At 38.0% G+C, this 21,090-nt stretch overlaps 1 protein-coding gene across 1 annotated transcript in view; it reads left to right on the top strand.

The window, feature by feature from the left end:
• The window catches only part of Surf4 (Surfeit locus protein 4), a 110,662-nt gene that overhangs the window by 43,758 nt on the left and 45,814 nt on the right, over window positions 1-21,090 (top strand). Inside the window, exons 4-5 of the mRNA XM_067137542.2 lie at window positions 5,530-5,624; window positions 5,709-5,888. Of these exons, the coding sequence (XP_066993643.1) occupies window positions 5,530-5,624; window positions 5,709-5,888 (275 nt within the window). The remainder of the gene's footprint in view (window positions 1-5,529; window positions 5,625-5,708; window positions 5,889-21,090) is intronic.

Raw genomic sequence — 21,090 nt, 5'->3', positions numbered from 1 at the left:
ACTGAAACAACATGTTCTGGTCCAGACTGGTATAATGCTAACATGGCCAACAAGACAGTACACAGTTGATAAGTGCAACTGTTAGATTCATGTCAGTATTAACTGAACTTTGTTTAAACTGTTGTAGGATTTCATTGTTTAACCCTCGAGCGCTCGCGTTCTTTCTCATCACTCGAGCACTCGCGTGGTGCACTGAGTGCTCCATTAAGTATGTTAATGTTTTCATCGAAGTTAAGTAAATTCAGAGCCTATATTCTGTATTTTATCGTTCATCAATTAATTCTTGAAATATTTTTCATAATATTAGTCTTTATTTTACTTCTCTAATTACATTACAATATAATATTGTTATCCCAACCTGGTAGCTATCTACAAATTCGTGAAGTCAATTTTGTGAAAAGGAGACAGTTCACTTGTTACACCCCGAGCTTCACCCTTTGGTCCTGGAATTATTTTGACAATATTTTTTTCTTTAGTCTTAGAGGATCCACTAGAACATTGTTTCTTCCATACACAATCTTTCTCTTCCTATGAATCAATCACTTTTGGCTAACACAACTTTACCAGAACTTTCATCACTTGTCCCCAAGTCATAATTCTGTTCATTTTCTGAGTTATGCTCACTGGAAATTGTTTCCTCATTTTCACAGTCATCTGCTTTGTCAAAATCAGGATCATTCAATAACCAGTTCAGCTGTGGACTTGACAGATATCTTGCAGCCCTAAATGAACAGAACGATTATTGGAGACTCACGTAGAAATCAACAAACAGTCCACAGAAAACTAATGCAAGACAATTCTAGTGAATACAGAAGTAATTTGTAAATAAAAATATACTTACATGATGACGCGCATGGCGCACTGAGTGCGCCATTTGTGACACGGTGAACTTAAAACGCAGTTTAATTCGCTTCTGTTGGAGAAATATTTATTTGACTTTTCACACAGATAGCTAAAACTGTACTGTAGGAATACCTAACAACACAGGTCAGCAGATTGTTGGTGCGTCATTGGACATCCGTTTATTTAAATGTGGCGCACTCAGTGCGCCAGCGTGAGTGCTCGAGAGTTAAATTTAAATTTGATTTCAAAGCTGCCTTTCTTGCCTAGGTTTGTTATTCTTGCTGAGATATGAATTACTGGTGATTTCTGTAAATTATAATTTAATATTTATTTACTGACTATTGTTGACCTGTTATTAACCTTTTCGCTGCTAATATTGTAAGAGACTACCAGAACCCTCCGTGCTGAATTACTTTAAAAATATGTCTAAAAGTGCATGAAATACATAAAAAGTGTGCAAAAATAAGAAATTTCATATGAACTGGCAGAGGCATTCCAGAATAGTTCAGTTTGTTTTTTGTTTTTTTTCACAAAAATTAAGAACAGAGAAATTTGGGATTGTCCATTGGTGCCAAAACTGCTCTTTCCTATGAAAAGTTTAATATTCCTCTTTCACAAAGTGCCAAATTCTCGCCAAATTTCACAATACTCGTTCAAAAATAGTGAATGTCTGACATTTAAGCTATTTTACCAATCCGGGTTGTCCATAATAGCCAAAGTACTTGCTGGTCATCACCTTGAGTTGCAGTCACTCCAAGGTGAAGTACAGGCATTCTCTTCGCGTGCTTGTCTTTGTTACGGTAAGTAAATGTCCACCATTGTGTTTTCTTCTCTGCAGTTTATTTAGGTACGGTGTGGTAGTGTTACTGTAGTAAAAATGTGGACTTCAGTTCTGAGTAGGAATTTTATTTTATTTTCAGTATGAACAATATTTTACGAGCAGAAATCAGTACAGAATGGATAGCTTTGAGCAAGGCCAGGAGAGAATAAGGAATCTATTTGACGCTATAGATAGTGATGAAGATTTAATTCCAGATGACAGTAGTGATGATGAAGAAGAGGATGTTCGAAATGAAAGTGAGCATGATACAGAAACTGAACAAGAGTGTGAAAGCAAAGATTTAGCCAGTGAAAGAGGGGGGAGATGATTTACCTCTACTTCAGAGGATGGATATTTACAAAGGAAAGGATGGTTCTGTGTGGAAGAAACATCCTCACCACAAATTGTTAGAATGAGAGCCGGAAATATTGTCATTACACGTCTGCCAACAGTGAAAACCGCAGCTAAGGCAGTAAAAACACCCATTGATGCCTGATCATGTATGATAGATGATTATATTCTTGACACCATTGTTACATGCACCAATATCTACACAAGCTCTCTCAGCGGAAAGTACGCATGAGTTTGAGATGCACTAACAGAGATGAATTGAAACCCTTGCTGGGACTGCTCTATTTTGCCGGTGTGATAAGATCAAGTAATTTGAACACCAAAGAACTGTGGAGTAATGATGGCAGTAGAGTTGAATTATTTCCTGCATCTATGGGAATAAATAGATTTCACTTCCCACTAAGGTGCTTGCGATTCGACAATATAAACTCGTGAAGAGCGAAGAAAGGTGGATAAACTAGCTCCCATAAGAGATGTTTTTGAAATGGTCGTCAAGAATTTTCAGCATGGATTCTCCCCTTCAGAATATGTAATGTGTGATGAAAAGTTTGAACCTTTTCGAGGAAAATGTCTATTCCGGGAGTACATAAAGAGTAAGCCTGCATGATATGGTATTAAGATTTTTGGACTAGCAGACTCGGTGGTTATACTCTTGTAATATGGAAGTGTATGTTGGCGTACAGTCAGAAGGACCATATCGTGTATCAAATTCTGCAGCTGATGTAATGAAACTGTTAATTGCTCCCATCAATGGCAGTGGACAGAACAAATTTTAGACAACTGATTTATGAGTGTTCCTCTCGCTAAGGACTTGCTGAAGGAACACAATCTCACTTGCAGTGGAACTATGCGCCTTAGTAAGCGGGATCTGCCAGGGCAACTGACAGACAAAAAGCACAAAGAGAAATATTTAGCCTCGTTGCATTTTCTAAGGACATGTCCATAAGTTATGTTCCAAAGCCGGGAAAAGTAGTTGTGATCACCTCGACAATGAATCATGACAACAGAATAGATCCTGAAAGTGGGGTTCAATTGAAACCTGTCATGATCACTGATTGCAGTTTAAATAAGGGCGGAATTGATGTCGTTGACAAGCTCAGTGGAACATGTACTGTATCTAGAAAGTGTAAACGCTGGCCACTTACAGTTTTTTGGAATGCTAATTGTTGCAGCTATTAATGCTTTTATTATTTGTAACAGGAACAATACTGGACTAGAGAATACAATAGTTAGAAGACTTTTTCTCAGATAATTAGGTGTGCAGCTCATAAAAGCACATATAGCATCTTGGGCTCATCTGAAGGCAGCAGTGAAACGCATCAGTGGTATTGAAGTTGAACCTTCCCCCAAGAAACAACTGAGAAATTCCAGTCGCTGTGAAGTTTGCCCTTGGAAAAAGGACAGGAAAACTCAAGACATCATGCTGCAGTTCCAACAAGCTTATCTGCATGGAGCACAGAATTGTGTCCTGTGAAGTGTGCACTCCTGAGTGAAAGATAACACCACACCTCCCCCCCACAATCCCCGCCATATTTTTAAAGCACAGGATATTTTCTTAAAAACATCAGCCATAAGGTTTTCATCCTGATCTATCAATATACTGTAGTACTTGGTATGCCAAAAATACTAATCACATTATTAATCAGACTTCATGCTATAGTTTTGGCACTTTGGTCCAGCATGGCACTTGCAACTAGGTATTTAGACAGTTGGTCTTTACATATTTGCTCTCTGCCACGGTTACAATCATAGGGCCAACTACATCTATGGCGACCTTTTCAAACACTGTACTAGTACTTCTGGCCTGGTAATCTTATTCTTTTGACACAACGGGCATGAGTGAATATACTTTTCTATGTCCTTTTGCATCCCATCCCACTGGATCCAGCCATCCTTCATCCGGCCAGAAGGTCTCGCAGTGCCCTGGTGGCCTGACACTAGCGACTTGTGACACTCTTTGATAATTTCTAACTTTTCCTGTTCCGTTACCCTGTGCTAGCATTCTTAGCCTGCTCAGGTGACTCCTTCCATTCATTAACTACCTCATTCTCACTCTCAGGCTCTGTCACCTCTGCCAAAGCGTCCTCGGATTCAGAGCTGAGTCTCCGCGTTTGCACATTATCACCTGGACTGGCGGGTAGAACTTGTGTCCCTCTGGCATTTCGCTTCTTGTAACCTGTCCCCTGGGTGAAATCACCAGACCTAACCATTCGCACCTCCTGCTCAGGTGCATAAATCCAAACTGGAATCCTATTCAAGGCATCCACGTTGCCATTATGCTTGCCTTCTTTGTACACTATATCATAATCATCGAAATCATACTCCGCTAATTTTAATTGGTACTTAATCGATCTGGATGATGGATCTTGAACATTAAATACCCACTTCAGCGGTTTGTGGTCAGTTACCACCGGTCACACCCGAGGTTCTCGAAGGGAGTAGAAACTCTCCACTACGTTGGAACTGAGTTCCACCAATTAGAGGGCTAAAACCCCCATGTTCTTTCAACGTGACTCGTAACTTCTAGAAGGCGATCTATACCCTTGTGTTACAGGTAGGTGCGGTTACTCACCGTTCACATGACTAGCTGTTGTTTGACCAAGCCATGTCACCCTCTTGCACAACTGGACTGCTCGTTACCTTCTTTCAGACTCAATACTTCTCCCATATTTTAAAATATTTTGAATTCTAACATAAATTTTATATCAAATTATCCTTTAATAATATGCACACTCATCGTGTGTCAACTATTACCCTACATAGGTGTATATATATATATTCTCCCATTAATACCTAGTCATAACTCAGCGACATCATTCCTCCTACATTCCTGACCACGGGTTCGATCCTCGGAAGACATGGTTGTCCTGAGCTTGAATCTGGGACGGACACAACACCGCCTTTGAATCTGGGATGGACACAACAGTACACTACTTCTAATGCAATATTTTGTAAATTTTAGATAAATTTTTAACTGACTGCATAATTATGTTGTGACTACTTGCAAGGGATTATTTTAAGTTATTTTCTACAAATTTTGTACTTATTTCTGGCTTTGAAATATGTTACACTTTTCCTAAAATGTCAGTTTTCTTGATTTTTGTACTTTTCTTTATTCTTCTTTCGTTGTAAAATTTCTTTTTTGAATATACGTTCTTGTAATCGTCGTAAAACTTAGATTCAAAAATTATGTTTTGAACTTTCAGTGGAATAAGCAATTTATCATTTTTTCAAAGTGTATCTGAGGGAATGGTATGTTACCCATGTTTATGGTGTTACACATTAGTTACAGCGAAATGTTAAAAGTAAGTGGTGGTGGTTGCGTAATTAATGTTCTAATTTTTCCTCTTCAATATTATTGGTTTTCATATCAGTTTTAAATTATCTTGTTACTTATCCAGTATTTTGTTCTGATTGTTTAATGTATACCAGTGGCAGATAGGAAAGCATTTTTTGTGTTCAATTGTAAATTTATAAATTAAGTCTAACTCTTTTTGTGTGACTTTTGTTTGCAGGTGATAACAAACCCAAGAATTATTTACAGCTAACAGGGAGAATTCTTTTGGCGTTTATGTTTATTACTCTCCTAAGATTTGAAATCTCCTTACAGGTAATTATCATCTTTATTCACCTAATTTATACAATGCAGCATGCATGTTAGTAAATGTATTACATGTAAGCATGATTGTTCCAGATCCTACAAGATATCCTGGGATCTATTCTTATGGTCCTTGTGACTGTTGGTTATAAGACAAAGCTGAGTGCCCTGATACTGGTGTTGTTACTGAGTGGTCTCAACTTGTACCACAACGCTTGGTGGAACATTCCCTCATATAAACCTCTTAGAGATTTTCTCAAGTATGACTTCTTCCAGGTGAGTACCGGTAGATTTGCTTGCAACTATAAATTCTGATACCTTCAAAAAATATCCAATAACACATCTCATTACGGCGTGTCAATTTAACTCATTCTTAGTTCATTTTCTTATCCAGAATCTCTGTAACTAACTGTAAGTAGTAAATTTAACTATGTCCTAAAAATTTGATTCAATAATTATGTTTTGAACTTTCAGTGAAATGAGCAATTTATCATATTTTCTGTGTGTAGTTGAGGAAATGGTGTGTTACCCATGTTTATGGTGTTACACATTAGTTATAGCGAAATGTTAAAAGTAAATGCTGAATATAAAACAAGGTGAAAGACATTTTAAAGCAATTAAATCACACAACCCTCATGGCACCAGAAAGTTTTGCAGAAATACTGATAATCCTAAACATAATCAAAACAGTCCAGTTTTTAACAGTTTAAAACTTGAAACATTACTAATGATTATAGTTCCGTCTTTGAGTTTTGACTTGATAGTTAACCAGCAGTCAGGCGGTGTTGCCAAATTGTTACGAACATAAACAGCTAATTCACGACAGACAACACGAACGGAAATGTATATACTCGTAATATAAGTCCAAAACCAATTATTCTTTGTAGCAACATACATAAGATACATAAGATGAACAATAATGCATAAGGCTGCTCGTCCACTGGAAGCGGGTACACGTGATTGCGAGATGAGGCGACTGCAAGCCACTTTGATTTATGCGATGACACGTGACTGGGGTTCGTCCACTGCAAGCAACTTCGCGCGGCTGTCAGTTGACGTCTGTACTCTGTACAGGTCTGTGCGAGTTTCTGTAGTAGGCGTTGTCAAGTTATTAAGATCATTAAAGTTTCTGCGAGATGGATGATGAGTTCTGAGGTGAGGTTTTTAACAAATAAATATACCATCTCTTAATTTGAATAAATAAATAATTTATTTATGTAAATAGTAGAAAATTTTAAAAAATATATAAATTTTTAAAACCAAATACTAATCCTAGCGACCTAACTAAAATAAAAAGGAGCTCCTTGAATAAACCTAAAATATATCATATAAACTGCTATCTACACTTAAAATAAATAAATTGTCTAAGGCCCATTCTTAATGGAGGGTTCACTACACCGAACGCGTATCAGTAGAAGATAAAAGCAAAATGCGTCGCGCGAATCAATCACCAAGACATCACTGACGAAAAATATCAGTCACATAGCATACCCCAGAAATAGAACCGAATAGCATAGTAAAATTTAGCATCACCAATATAAAACCACAAACAAAAACGAGAAGTCATCGATCATATGCCGTACACTTCAAGAGAGAACCGGTCAGGTAATTCCAAAATGTTAGTAATCGCATACTCAAATACACACTTATAAGAGAGCAACAACAATTGAGAGATCCGTACGCAACAGCATCCAGAGGCAGACTCTGCACGTGATAAGATGATAATAACAATACAACAGTTACGTAACGACCAGGAAAAGATAAGGGCAGATAATAAACAATGGCAGACAGACACGGTTTGAGGAGATAAGCTGACTCAACAATGCAAGAATGAGAACGCAAACGTTATTAAAACCCTCCATTAACAATGTCCTTACATTCTACAGAAGCACTACACGTAAAATGAATAATACAGAAATTTACTGTCACCAAATAGCCCAAAATATAACCATCTACTTTAAATTACTTTTAATAATAATAATAATTATTATTATTATTATTTTGGAAAATGAGTGTCAACAGAGATTGTTTGGTGCACAATTCAAAATGTACAGTTACCGAGGAGAACTAACCCGTATTAACACGTTCAGTACCTGCTTCTGAGCGGGACACTTGAATGCCTGGACCAGCCATTTCCATGCCTGGCCCTCTTGACATGCATTACTTAATAAAATTTACCATTACTCCTGAACTATAAATGTTAGAAACATATACTTTGTGCTAAACTCTAGTAAATATTTAGGGTGTGATATCTGGTGTCACAGGTTCCAAAATACGTCTAATTTTATACAGCCTATCTGTACTTTTGGCATAATGATTACTGTCACTGTAGTGAAGAAAGGAAAGAATATAAAGGAAGCATGTTCGGAACATTGTTTTAGAAAATATCGGGGTATGAAAAACAGAGTCTTCGGTCCAGTACATTTTTATATCAGAATTTTGGAATAATCGGTTTGCATGATTGCATGAAAGAATTCTTCGTGAAAGGCCGGGGCGCCGCGCCTATCACTTGACTCGCGCATAGATTGGTTTGCTCACACACATACTGATAAATTTCGTCATTCATGAAAATACTCACCTAACTCAAAATATCCTGCTCATTTTCTGTTTGAATGTTTATACCTGAATTCTCTCTAAACGATGGAACAGGTGGACACTAACTAGGATGATATGTATCAGGCACTTCACTTTCCTTTATAGGCCTATGGGATTCGGGAATCGGAATTTCCTCGTCACTCTCACTTTCACTATCTGAGTCTATTTCAGTAAAAAGGTCATCACCAGAATAATCATTGTGAACAATATCTAATAATTAATCTTCCGTAATAAACTTTGTTTTATAAGCCATTATACTACACTCGGTAAGAATGACACGCACTGCATTGGAATCTCAAGTACCGTCTTGACGCGCGAGGAAGTGCTAAGATATTCCCGCTAAAACAGCTAAGATAAATATGAGCCCACTCAACGCCAGGGTTATCTCAAAAAGGTCAACCAACTTCCTGCTACAACCAGTAACGCTGACTAAGGTGTAAGAATGCATAGATGACGAATATAAACAGCATTGCTTCGCGCGGAACATTAAACGTCTTACGCCGTCCACGGCCCACAGCATAGGAGCAAGCTTAAACGTCTTACGCCGTCCACGGTCCGCAATGAGTTAAAATAATGAAAATAAATAGAACAAGATGTCACAATAAAATTTAATGTCACACACCGGCAGAATTTACAAGTATGGGCAGCAATAAATCAAATGAAAACACCAGCATGAAGGGAACATCACTAGAAACACACACAAATTAAGCAGAATAAAACTAAATAAGATAAAAAATAAAATGGGAAACAATCAAAACACACAAAGAGTTCAGCGGACATCACAATGCACATGCAACGGCTCCAAAGTCCACATAACAGAAATGAACGAACATAAATTACGGCTCACAAAAATATGAACTCCAAGCTACGAGGCGCATACAAAATTTAGAAAAAACATATCCACAAATAAAGAGAGACGGTACTTACAGAAATGAAGAAAGTTACATTACCAAATAATCCATAATGAATTAAGCAACCGAACAATCACTATCACCCACAAGACAACACTACACCTTAAAACAAATACCTCACCATATTCATCTTATACACTAATGTTATACACATTATTTACAATTCCCAATCCCTGAAAGGGATACAGAATATTTTTCACCCAATGCCTGAACTAGGCATGTTGAATACGCCAGCTGGCATGAGAGATCCAGGTCTCAGCGTCATGCTCAAGCGAGTTCAAAATGCAAACAGACAGTCGTTTTTAGAGCACTCGGCGCAGCCGCAGACAGTTCAGAGAGTCAGGCGCTATCTAACAGCGTTCAAACTCAACACAAGTTCCACTGCGCGTACATAGATAGTGTTAATGTACACATTTCAGGCAGTTGAATACACTATGCTTCCAACATAGGAGTGTCAAATGTGCCGTGCAAATGGTCCAACAACACATACGAAAAGGCCAAATATATTACGTAGATATACGAAGATGTACACAGATTTCAGGTTTATTCATTAATTACAACGCCTCATTAAAATTCCCGACCCTACCGGGAATCCAACCCGGGACCCCTGTGACCAACCGTCAGCACGCTAACCATTTAACTATGGAGCTGGACAGGGGGGATTGTTCATAGTTACAAAATAATGACAGAACATAATGAAGGTGCTTGTAGGTGTGTGGTGTGCGCATGTATGACTTGGCTAAGGACACTAATAATGTTGATATTCAGATTGCAGTACATTACAAAATCTTACATTAAAATACAGAACAAGAACAATACGATCAAGGTCAACAGTTTTTCAGCAAATGGTATGTTCAGATTACAATCTAAAATCCAACTTTCGAGGCTTCTTAGAAAATAGATTCAACAGAGCCAACACTTTAAGTTGACTTTCACTTGTTTGTCAGTTTCCATTTATTTTCTTTTGTAAAACTACCATGGGGGGGTCTAACCCCCCCCCCCCCCCCACACCCCAGTAACCTCTCCTTAGCTACGCCCCTGACACTAGCTAAAAGGAAGCCAATGGGAGATTCCACCATCTGTTCGAAGATTTGAACAGAGAAGTTCTTTGATTATTATGGGATGCATCCAGAAAAATTCAGAAACTACGTTCTGAATGCAATAGACCAAGAACAGCCAAAATGCCACGCTTCAAAGAGACAATAACGCCTTTGAAACGCTTAACTGAGAATTGATAGCAAGCGATATGAATATTTTTTAAAAGCTTTGAATTTTAAAAGAATCTAAGGTTGAATTAAGTATGTAATTTAAGACATCAGTGCAACATACAAAAATAAGGAAAGTACACATCCGTCAGTAAGATCCACGTAAGAAGAGTTAAACAGAAATATAAAACCTTTATTTCTAATCTCAACGGTCACTGTACGTCGTTGTGTTCGAAGCCCACTCTCGGCAGCCCTGAAGATGGTTTTTCATGGTTTCCTATTTTCACACCAGGCAAATGCTTGGACTGTATTTAAGAGCACGGCCACTTCCTTCCCACTCCTAGCCCTTTCCTTTTCCATCGTCGCCATAAGACCTATCTGAATGATGCGATGTAAAGCAAATTGTAAAATTTTGAAAATGTCGTGTTGTTTTCTACCATTTTCCTTTTTTTTTAAATTTTATAATCCTCAAGAAATGCTCGTAACTCCACAACATACATCACATACATGTTTGTTAGGACGCCCCTGAAAAGTTACCAAACAATTGTCATAAGCCAACCATCCACAGGGCCAAATTCCACTTCAAGAGTGTCGTTGGGTGGGCTTGTTTCTGGTTTATTTTGATGGTTCAGGATGGCGGAGATCGTATGTATTTGTACAAGACGGCATGTGCAGAGAAGTTCGACATTATTCATCCCATTCTTTAAAACATGTTGGAGCTTATTTCTCACAGCCAGTTTATCAGGAAACTTCTTCATATAGGAAGAAGGCTTACCAAAAATTGGTAATCGCTCTCATCTTTAAAGGCACTTTCGACAAGTAACTGTAACTTTTCTCTCTTTATTTCAAGGAATTTTTAGTTCATCAGTTTTTTTAATCGTTCGTTTTCCTTCGCTTATGCCATTTGGTGTTATTTGCTGGAGGCCCCAATTTCGTTTGTTCAGCAGAAGAGCTACGCTGATGTGGATCAATTACAGCATGTTACTGAAATTATACATATATTATAAATAACCATTTAATAAGACTACTTACCGTTATAAATGCCCAATGAGCGGTGTGGTCACGCGTCTCAATGCTCTACGGCTGGAGAGCCAAGCTCTGCATCCGAGAGTGGCGTGGGTTCGACCCCACTGTTGTGTGTCCTGAGAATGATTTTCTGTGGTTTCCCCTTTATCACTTGCAGGCAAATGCCGGGACAGTTCCTATTCATAGGCCACAACCGATTCCTTTCATCTCCTTATCCAGTTTCATTCATCATTATATCATTTTCGTTAGCTCCTCAACTGCGGTTGGCATCGAGAAGGGATCTAGCCGTAAAACACGCCATGTAAATTCATCTCGCTTCATCCCCGACCCCACATCATGAAAGGAGACTGAGGGGTTGACATATATACCATTATCAATACCCACTTCCTGTGTAACATTCACCCATAGCTTGTGTTGTATGTGTTGAGAATGATAGTGTTTATCTTTCATGGGGGTGTTTTTAATAATAATAATAATAATAATAATAATGAGGAAGAAGAAGAATGTTGTGTATGACGACGGGAGACGACAAAGTGCTTGTAAGAACCATAGTGTACTGGTGACTACAAGCAGCAAATCCCATTCGAGGGGGATCAGTCACTTGTCACCTGTTGTCAGCTGTAGTCGCGTGAAGTTGGCCGCTCGAGGTCACTTGCAGTGGACGTGGTTTTGTTTAACTCTATGCAGTGGGATCAGTCGCACTAGTACGCATGTAGTCACCTCATCCCGTAATCGCGCGTAGTCGCTTCCAGTAGATGAGGAGCCTTACACATTTACGATAAGGCTTCAAGATAAAAATAGGTCATTGCTCGAATAGATAAAACGCAAGAAAATTAAATGAAGTTTCTTTTCACCATCTAGAAGAGCTAGTGTTGCTGATATATTCAATTTCTCCTAAGGAAGGAAAAAAAATCCTACAAAGGGAGTACACCACTTGTTTTTAGGTCACTATCAGCATTGTCATCATCCATTGAGGTTTCACTCTCGCTTGACCCTAACGAGATAAGTCTTCAACATCGTCTGTGATGCTTTCCTTCTCCCAAGATTTACTTATCTCGTATTTTGTCTCTCACAACCTTGTTCCAGTCTTCTGCACTTACCTGTAGCTTCCAAAAGAAGTCTTTCAACTTCCGAAATTGTGAAGAGTCTTTTATTTGCAGCTATATAATCCTTCACTTGGGTCTACATCAGTTCTGTGGCATTGAAATGACAATGGTACAGTGGAAGGTAAACTACAATACGCTTATGCCTCCTGGCTATTTCATCCACCACATAAACTGGGCCCACTGGGGCTTGTTTTGTCTCACAAGATGCATGAGATCCCCCTTCCTCATGTCATTGCAAACCAAAATAGTGTTCCTTCAACCACTCAACTCATTCTTTCCAGGCGCCATTGTTGGTGCTTTGTCAAGAATGACTGAGTGGTAGGGGGAATGGTCCATAGTTATTATGCTCTTTTCAAGAAAGTTGCTTAGCAGTCTTCCCTCAAACCATTTTTGGAGTATGCCACTATTAATTTCCTTGTAGTAATCTCCAGTTTTCTTCAACCGGAACACATACAATAGATTGGCACAAAACCTTGCGCAGTACTGGCGTGAATCTCTATGATTCTGTCCCTCTTTCAAACAGGTGCTGGCATAGTGCTCTCTGTTGAATCATATGTCCAGCCTTTGCCCTGGTAATGAGAAGCATATTAACCCAAGTTTCGTCCAGCCATACAATAGAATCAAAATTCTCAGTCTCTACCTCAGAAATCTGCCCCGCCACATCACAGTATTAGTTCTCTTCATCAGCAATCTTTGCCTGTTAACCTTCCTGTACCTTAAACCCAGATTTTTAATTAATTTTCTAAAGGAAGATTTGCTCCCACTAAAAACATCGCTATCGTTCAGTGAACGAAACAGTTTCTCAAGACTAGGGTGTTTTCTTTCTATGGTAACAGGCGTAAAGATGCCAGTGAATTGCATCCTGTTGAAAAGAATATAATTCAGTTACCGATTTAGTCTTATTCTTCTTCCCTGGTGTTTCAACTTTGGACGGCCCCGCTGTCCCTCGGCAAAGTACTTTTCCTTCCCTATGCTTATGACTGTGTTCCTATTAATCTTGGTTGCATCCGCTGTTCTTTGAACTGCTTTGGCAACAGGCAATTAAAGCGCGCAGTTATCTTTTTCTCCCTCTTGAAATACTCTCTAACATTGCAAATAATTTCCTGCGCCTGGTTCCATAATCGCAGTAAATATAATCGAAAGCTGATGGCAAACAGTACCGAAATCCACAGACAGCTTCTGTGAATTTACTATCCTGTAATTGCGACTAGTGCTGTGGCACCTTTAAATCGTTAGAAACCGAGTCTAACCATCGTCGTCTTGGTCTCCCTCTACTTCTCTTACCCTCCATAACAGAGTCCATTATTCTCCTAGGTAACCTATCTTCCTCCATTCACCTCACATGACCCCACCACCGAAGACGGTTTATGCGTACAACTTCATTTCAAATCTTGTTCTATATTTTCAAAATCACACATGCAAGATATTACAAACTACTAGTCGAGACTTCTGAACCCTCCACGGGAAAGATAGGTTAGAAACTCAACATGGCACGTCCCGAACGGTGTCGCACTGCACTACACATTTACACAAGCCTCGCGTATGTCAGCGCAGTTAATAATAATAATAATAATAATAATAATAATAATAATAATAATAATAATAACAACAATAACAAGAACTCATCTGAGTATTAAGTTTTAGTGAATTTCACACTTGCTGAATTCAGTCAGCATTTTTTTTTTCTTTTTTACATTTCATAACCTAATAACTATCGCACACATCATTACGCAATGAACAAACACACGTCATCCGTTGGGTTGTGGAATTTTGTCCATGCACTTATTTTGTGGTGGAAGCTATGTATCGCATTTAAGTGATTAGAAAATCTACGAACGCCGTATAATTAATCAAGCTCGCCATTCTCCAACAACACAGAATATTCAGTAGTAAGCAGATCAAAACATTACAAACTCGATCGATTGTAGTCGCTACTGCTTACTATAGGCTATCCTCATAGCTATTGATGCTATCTGTTGAAAATCCACAGCCTGTCATTCGACCGGGTCAGGAATGGAATGAATAAAGCCCTCATCTAGCGGTGAGGATAGGAATTGTGCTGGCTGCCAAAGCCTGTCGCTGTTCTCTGGGGCAATGATTAATGAATGACAGATAAAATTTGATGCTATTGAAGAGCGTTGCTGGAATGAATTATGACAGGGAAAACCGGAGTACCTGGAGAAAAACCTGTCCCACCTCTTTGTCCAGCATAAATCTCACATGGAGTGACCGGGATTTGAACCACGGAACCCAGCGGTGAGAGGCCGGCGCGCTGCTGCCTGAGCCATGGAGGCTCCGTTTTAAAAATGTTTATTAATTTTTCTTTACAAAATTTTTTCTTGCATAAAGGACATGGCCGACATTAATGTTATAAAAACTGGAAAAAATCTGCTTCTATTATGTGGATAAATATGGTATGTCCATTTTATATGGCTGTAGAACGAATTTCCAGATTTTTCTGAATTCCTTGACATTTCCCGGTTTCACTGGTTTTCCATACAGGTGGACACTCTGGTAGGAAGGATGCTAGCATCCCTATCATTCCTTATTACCATATTTAGTTGCATAATTTTTGCACCCCCGAGTTTGATGAGTAATTATTAGGATTTTCATTTTGCCCGCTTAATTGTCACTGTCTCAAACTGTAGGCTACTCAGCATCTTAGCTTGAGCGCTGAAAGCAGTGAAGTTACCCTCTGACGTCACCACCCGCCATAGTCTAGTCTGACCTTGAGTGAAACTACATTCCAATCCTCATGATTGGAGTTATACCTTGGTCTGTGCTTTGTGATCAGTAGTTCTGTTTTTAGAGCACAGTAAGATGGTGCTACATGGATACATGCTGTAATTTGTTCTGTGTAGTAGTGTGTTAAGAAACAGCACCGCAAGTTTTCGTAAATAGGCAGTACACGGTACATTGTCTTAGTGTGCTAAGTGTCCGTGTTACAGTTCATCAGTTAGCATGGAGAAATATAACAACTATACAGCTGAGGAGGCGGCCCTACGTAGTGGTAAGAAAAGTATGTGATCCTTCAAAGGTCCAAGGCGTGGAAAATATCCTGAGACAGATAATGAGCTCGTAATGTACGTCGAAGAATTAAGAAATAATGGAACTTGGGTATCACATGAAATGCTTCAATATCATGCACATGAAATTGCTGCATGGAAAAGTATACCCAGAGCAGATTTCAAAGCAACCCGTGGCTGGGTACACAGATGGATAAGGCGAAATAAAATTGTACTATGAAGAACATCTCTTTGCAGGATACTATCCTCATTTTTCCGTATTGAAAGTCACTTAAAGTAGAACAATAAAACTTTGATTTCCACCTATTCAATGCTTTGAAAGCAATTATAAAATTAGGATCTCATCCTTATTTTATTGCTAAATTATTAAAAACATAGGACATAATTCGTTCAATTATTGAACATCTTCAGCTATACACATTTTTAACAAGGTTAAAATCAGTAACATTATTCTAATAATTTGCAACTTATTGTTTAACTGCTAACAGACTTAATCATAATAACTATTAAAATTCTTTTGAATATAAAACATTATCTATTACATCATCTTATTAAAACAATATCACTATTTGTAGTGTTTGAAACTTTAAAAACTTTGTTCTAAATTTGAAATACAATGTTACAAGTTAGTCAGATATAAATACATTTATAATCTGTTGAAGTTGTTGAATATCCCAAAATTATTAATCATATGCAAGAAAAAGGACACCATTTTACAATAGAAAGGGATTTAAAAATAATCAGAAGGGTCGATAAAGGGAAATTAATGAAAGAGCTAGAATACATACATATTTACCTAGACAAATACTTCAATAAAGATAAAAACCTGAACGACGAAATAGAAATAAAAAACCCATTAATAGAACAAATTCCGCAGTTAATACAAACATTCAAACTCAATAGTACAAAACAAACAATTTTATCCTGAATAACAATAATAGTCAATATACGAATATACAAACACCCCTCCACACAAATTCTGAACATTCCCCTCCAAGAATCACGTCATTCGCTAGAGCGCTGCCCTCGTTTGCCTCCCCTCCCAATGCCCCGCAGATGCGGAGACACACATACAACACGAGGAGCACAAGTAGTTAATTAGACTTTAATTAGACAGCGGGAACACAATTTGTATTTATTGTTGCAAATTGGCAATGCATACCAAACGCTGGTGTTTTTTGAAATACCAAGGAATACAGCATTGCAAGAGAAAGGAACTTCAAGTGTATTAATAAAGACATTAGGCACAGAAAAACGATGCACCGCCATGCTTGCAATTACTGCAGATAGAAGAAAACTTCCACTGTATGTTATCTTCAAGAGAAAGACAATGCCAAAATGTCATTTTTCACATGGGATACATGTCCACATGCAAGTAAAGGGCTGGATGGACAGCAATCTAATTAAAGACTGGGTAAAAACTGCCTGGAAAAGCTGCCCTGGTGCTCTACTTCGCCTACCATAAATGTTAGTAGTTGACGGCTTTAGGGGATATCTCAGGCAAGAAGCAAGGACTCTCTTCTCGAAGGTAGAACACATGTGGTAGTAATTCTCGGTGCACTGACATCTGTTCTAAAATCTCTAGATGTGTCAATTAACAAACGTTTTAAGGATCATATCCAGCGTTTTTATAAGGAATGGAGAGCAGTGGGCAAAAACACATTCACTCCAAGTGGCAAGATGTGACGTCCTTCTTTAGAACGAATGTGCCAGTGGATAATAAGAAGTTGGAATTTAATTCCATGTGAAATGGTTATGAAGAGCTTCAGGAAAACGGGAATATCCAACTTGCTGGATGGTCTCGAAGATGAGGACTTATGGAACAACAGAGAATCACACTCCTCTGAATGTGAAGATTCCGCATCGGCTGAGAGCAACGCTGAAATATCAAATAAAGTGTACCGGTATGTTTGATCAGCGCTCTTTTTATTACTGGCATGGGACTTGCATTTTATTAGTGTTCATAACGTTAGCGCTAATTTATGTACTATTATATTATTACCGCACCAAGGCAAGTGAATCCTCAATTGATGTTTGTATTGTAAGATGGGACTTCTGTGAACTCTCTTATAAACTTTACAGTGACAATACGGAAACATTATTAAGTTTGTGGTATGTAATTACTGCATGCCTCCCGTCAAATACACGCACATGAACTTGTAATCCATACTAATAAAATATGCTCTTAAAAATAACTTTGAAGACTCCTACCAAAGGAAATCTATTGTAAAACATTGCGTACATGCTCTCTACTAGTGCATGTTCGTACCTCGATCAGTTCATTCTTCTCTCTTCATGAATAAAACATCCCTTACCATTAGGTGTAGTGTACGTAGTTCCATACAATTTACAGTTATAAGTGAAACACCCTACTGTTCTACTCTGTCATAATTAAATATCATGTTTAAAGGAAGGTCTTTTCATCTCGCTCAAAATACATAACCTACCCATCAGACTACTATCTTGTTCCTCCTACCTTATTAGTGTTTCATCAAACAAATAACTATCGTACATCTGTAACGCGAATAAAAGCAATACAGAATGCTAAGGAAATGAAATAAAATAATGAATTAGCTATTTATTCACTCCTGGAAAAATGGAATACTAAAAATTTCCACCCTTTGAGATTCACGCATCTCATTCTATACAAGCAAAACTAACATTAAAATGTTTCTTGGCATTAGAGGAGAATTATTTATGTTAAAATTAAACCATCATATAAGGGAACTGTATGGGATTATGCTAATAATTTGTCAGAGAGTACTCCTCTTTGTTGGAGTGTTGTGATCAGGCCATCCTCCGGACATGGCCTAATGATTTAAAGTTAAAAACTTCATCATTGATCCGTATTGAACTAATACTTACAATGCTAAAAAGAGAAAAATGTTCCACCTTTTCAGTACAATAACACTGTTGCACAAATCAATGTAGCAACATATTTAATTTATTAAGGGACCGGTTTTGACATCTGTCCATGTCATCAGCCTACACAAAAATGGCAAGAAGTCGAACACAATTGTAACACTTATGACACTTCAAGAAAAGTCATAAGTGTTACAATTGTGTTGACTTCTTGCCATTTTTGTGTAGGCTGATGATGACATGGACAGATGTCAAAACCGGTCCCTTAATAAATTAAATATGTTGCTACATTGATTCGTGCAACAGTGTTATTGTATTGAAAAGGTGGAACATTTTTCTCCTTTTAGCATGGCCTAATGATGGCTTAACCACTCATTACATACATTTCACTAGCTGCACACCAAAGGTTCACACCTTCACACGTCGACTTAATGTTAAGGCTGGGAAGCTGCTGTCTTCCTGAAAGTAGGATTGTGCGTTCCCATGTCATCACTGATGGTTTTGAAGTTCCACTGGCACTATGATGGGGTTTGGATCCCGATGTCTGTCGTCAGTGTGACAGGCTCGACACTCGAGCCTTCAAATAAGTGCGCTGTACCACATACCCAGCTACCTAATAGTATATAATATACAGCTGCGATTGTTGGCTTAGAACAGATGGAAATACTGTCTGGATCCAGGCTCTGAGGACCTATACTAGGCATCAACAAACTATTGTACTTCATAGAACGATAAGCTGAGGCCACAATGATTTATTAAAGAAGGGAAAACAATTCATACACATTAAATTAAACAAAGAAAAGTGACCAGTAATTTAATCATCGATATATGAGGGTCATTCCATAAGTCATGGCAACCGTGATATATCTTGCGATAATGCAACAACATGGTAATTCCATGATGTGCATTGAACTGGTTTTTAAAACGGGTGTGCTGATACGACTGTATATATCAATAATAATATCAATATCAATAATATCAATAATAATAATAAAATAATTATATCAGCACTGTCAAAATGGCTTTGATATTTTATAATGATTATAATTGGTAAAGCAGTGTCTATCTGAATGCCAACATAAAGTAGGGTTCCAGTATGGGAGGTCACGGCAAAGGCTGAAATGAAACGCACATTGAAACTGTGTGTAAATTTATTGTGTACGAGTACAAATGGAACAAAAATGAATCAAAATCAAACTCAACTACTGTCTTTCAAAATAGTCTTCACAGTGGATCCACACAGCGTTGCCAACGATGGGGAAGGCATTGAATGCCATCGGCATTGCCATCAATGTGTGCCACCTGTTACTGTATACCATGATGATATCCGCCCTGTTTGCAAAGCACCTTCTACAAAATGGTTTCTTCATATACCATAGTTGCCATGACTAATGGAATTACCTTCATATATATGTTTTTAAAAAATGGCCCATAGCCCATAAACACGTTTCAGTGACATACACATGCAGAGTAGAAAGGACATAGTGAAGGAAAAGGTACATCTAGGTTAATGGTGCAACTTCAGAGATCTTTATTCAGTGGAGCCTCCCGATTATCAGAGGGAATTTCACTTTAATCAATTTCTCCCTCTCGAAATCACCCTTGTAACCACGCCATTAAAACATAATCAAATCCCAAAGGATGTTTGTCCAAACCTAGGTGTAAAGCGTAGGTAGAGCGGGGCTGACATGGCGTCAAAATAGGAAAAAGTGCAAGGAATAGGATAAAGAATGCTTATGCCGCTCTGGGGTGCTTGACATCACAATGTCAAAGCAAAAGGGGAAAAAAATGTACGAGTACACAAGAGTATGAAATTATTAATAAAAGAAAGTACCAAATAAAGCAAGATCTTTCACACAGTCGTTCAAAGCTCAATCATTCAGTACATGAAACCCCTGGAGGGAGCGAGCTCGATAGCAACACGATATTCTGATACAGTTGATATTTCTACAAGACTTCAAGAACAAGTATTTTGTATTTTCATATTTATGTTTTTTGGTAATGTTTTGTTTCTTACAATATAACACAGCATGACCCTTCAATAACTTTTTATATATACTTTTAATGTAGTGTTTTCTCTAGATCCTTTTCTACAAACTTTATATTCTTTTCAAGACTGAAAAAGGCCTAAAAGGGCCAAAACATGTGTTGCTAATTGTTTTTTTCTAATTAACATTTGTGTATTGACTAAGGTGGGCTTTCAATTTATATATTTCTGTAATATTATATATCAGAATGGTACTGGAAGGTCTTGGATCCAAGTAAATCATGTCAGTTCTTTCATCAGCTGTTTTGTTCTCTGTGTCGCTTGAGCCACTTTTTCACTGAGAACACTCACTACTTCAATTTCTGTTTTTTGGGCTCTTCAAATGAAAAATCACTTTCATCTACATCCATAGTCTAAAATTGAAGCAATCTATTGCTCACTGAATCTCTTCTTACTAAAAATGTTGCAAAATAGCTGTTTAAATCGCAAAAACATCGTCTCAAAACTTGCGACGCGTGCTTGACTGAATATGATAGCCTCTCAGAGCTTCTGAAAAGCTAGCTGGGTGATAACGCAACTCTATTAGAGGATTCCCATTTCAGGGAGACCTGTAAGTGTCGTTTACTGCCGTCTGTTGAGCTTTTTTTTTTTTACTATGTCCACCGGTAACACTGGATCTGGATCTTTGACCATTTAAAATATTAAATTTCACTCCCTGGCAACCTGTAATGGGATTTAATATATTAAATTCTGCCCTCTA

The sequence above is a fragment of the Anabrus simplex genome, chromosome 1 (assembly GCF_040414725.1).
Source record: "Anabrus simplex isolate iqAnaSimp1 chromosome 1, ASM4041472v1, whole genome shotgun sequence".
NCBI lineage: Eukaryota > Metazoa > Arthropoda > Insecta > Orthoptera > Tettigoniidae > Anabrus > Anabrus simplex.
The sequence above is the reverse complement of the archived record's forward strand: the minus strand, read 5'-3'. Positions and strand labels throughout refer to the sequence as shown.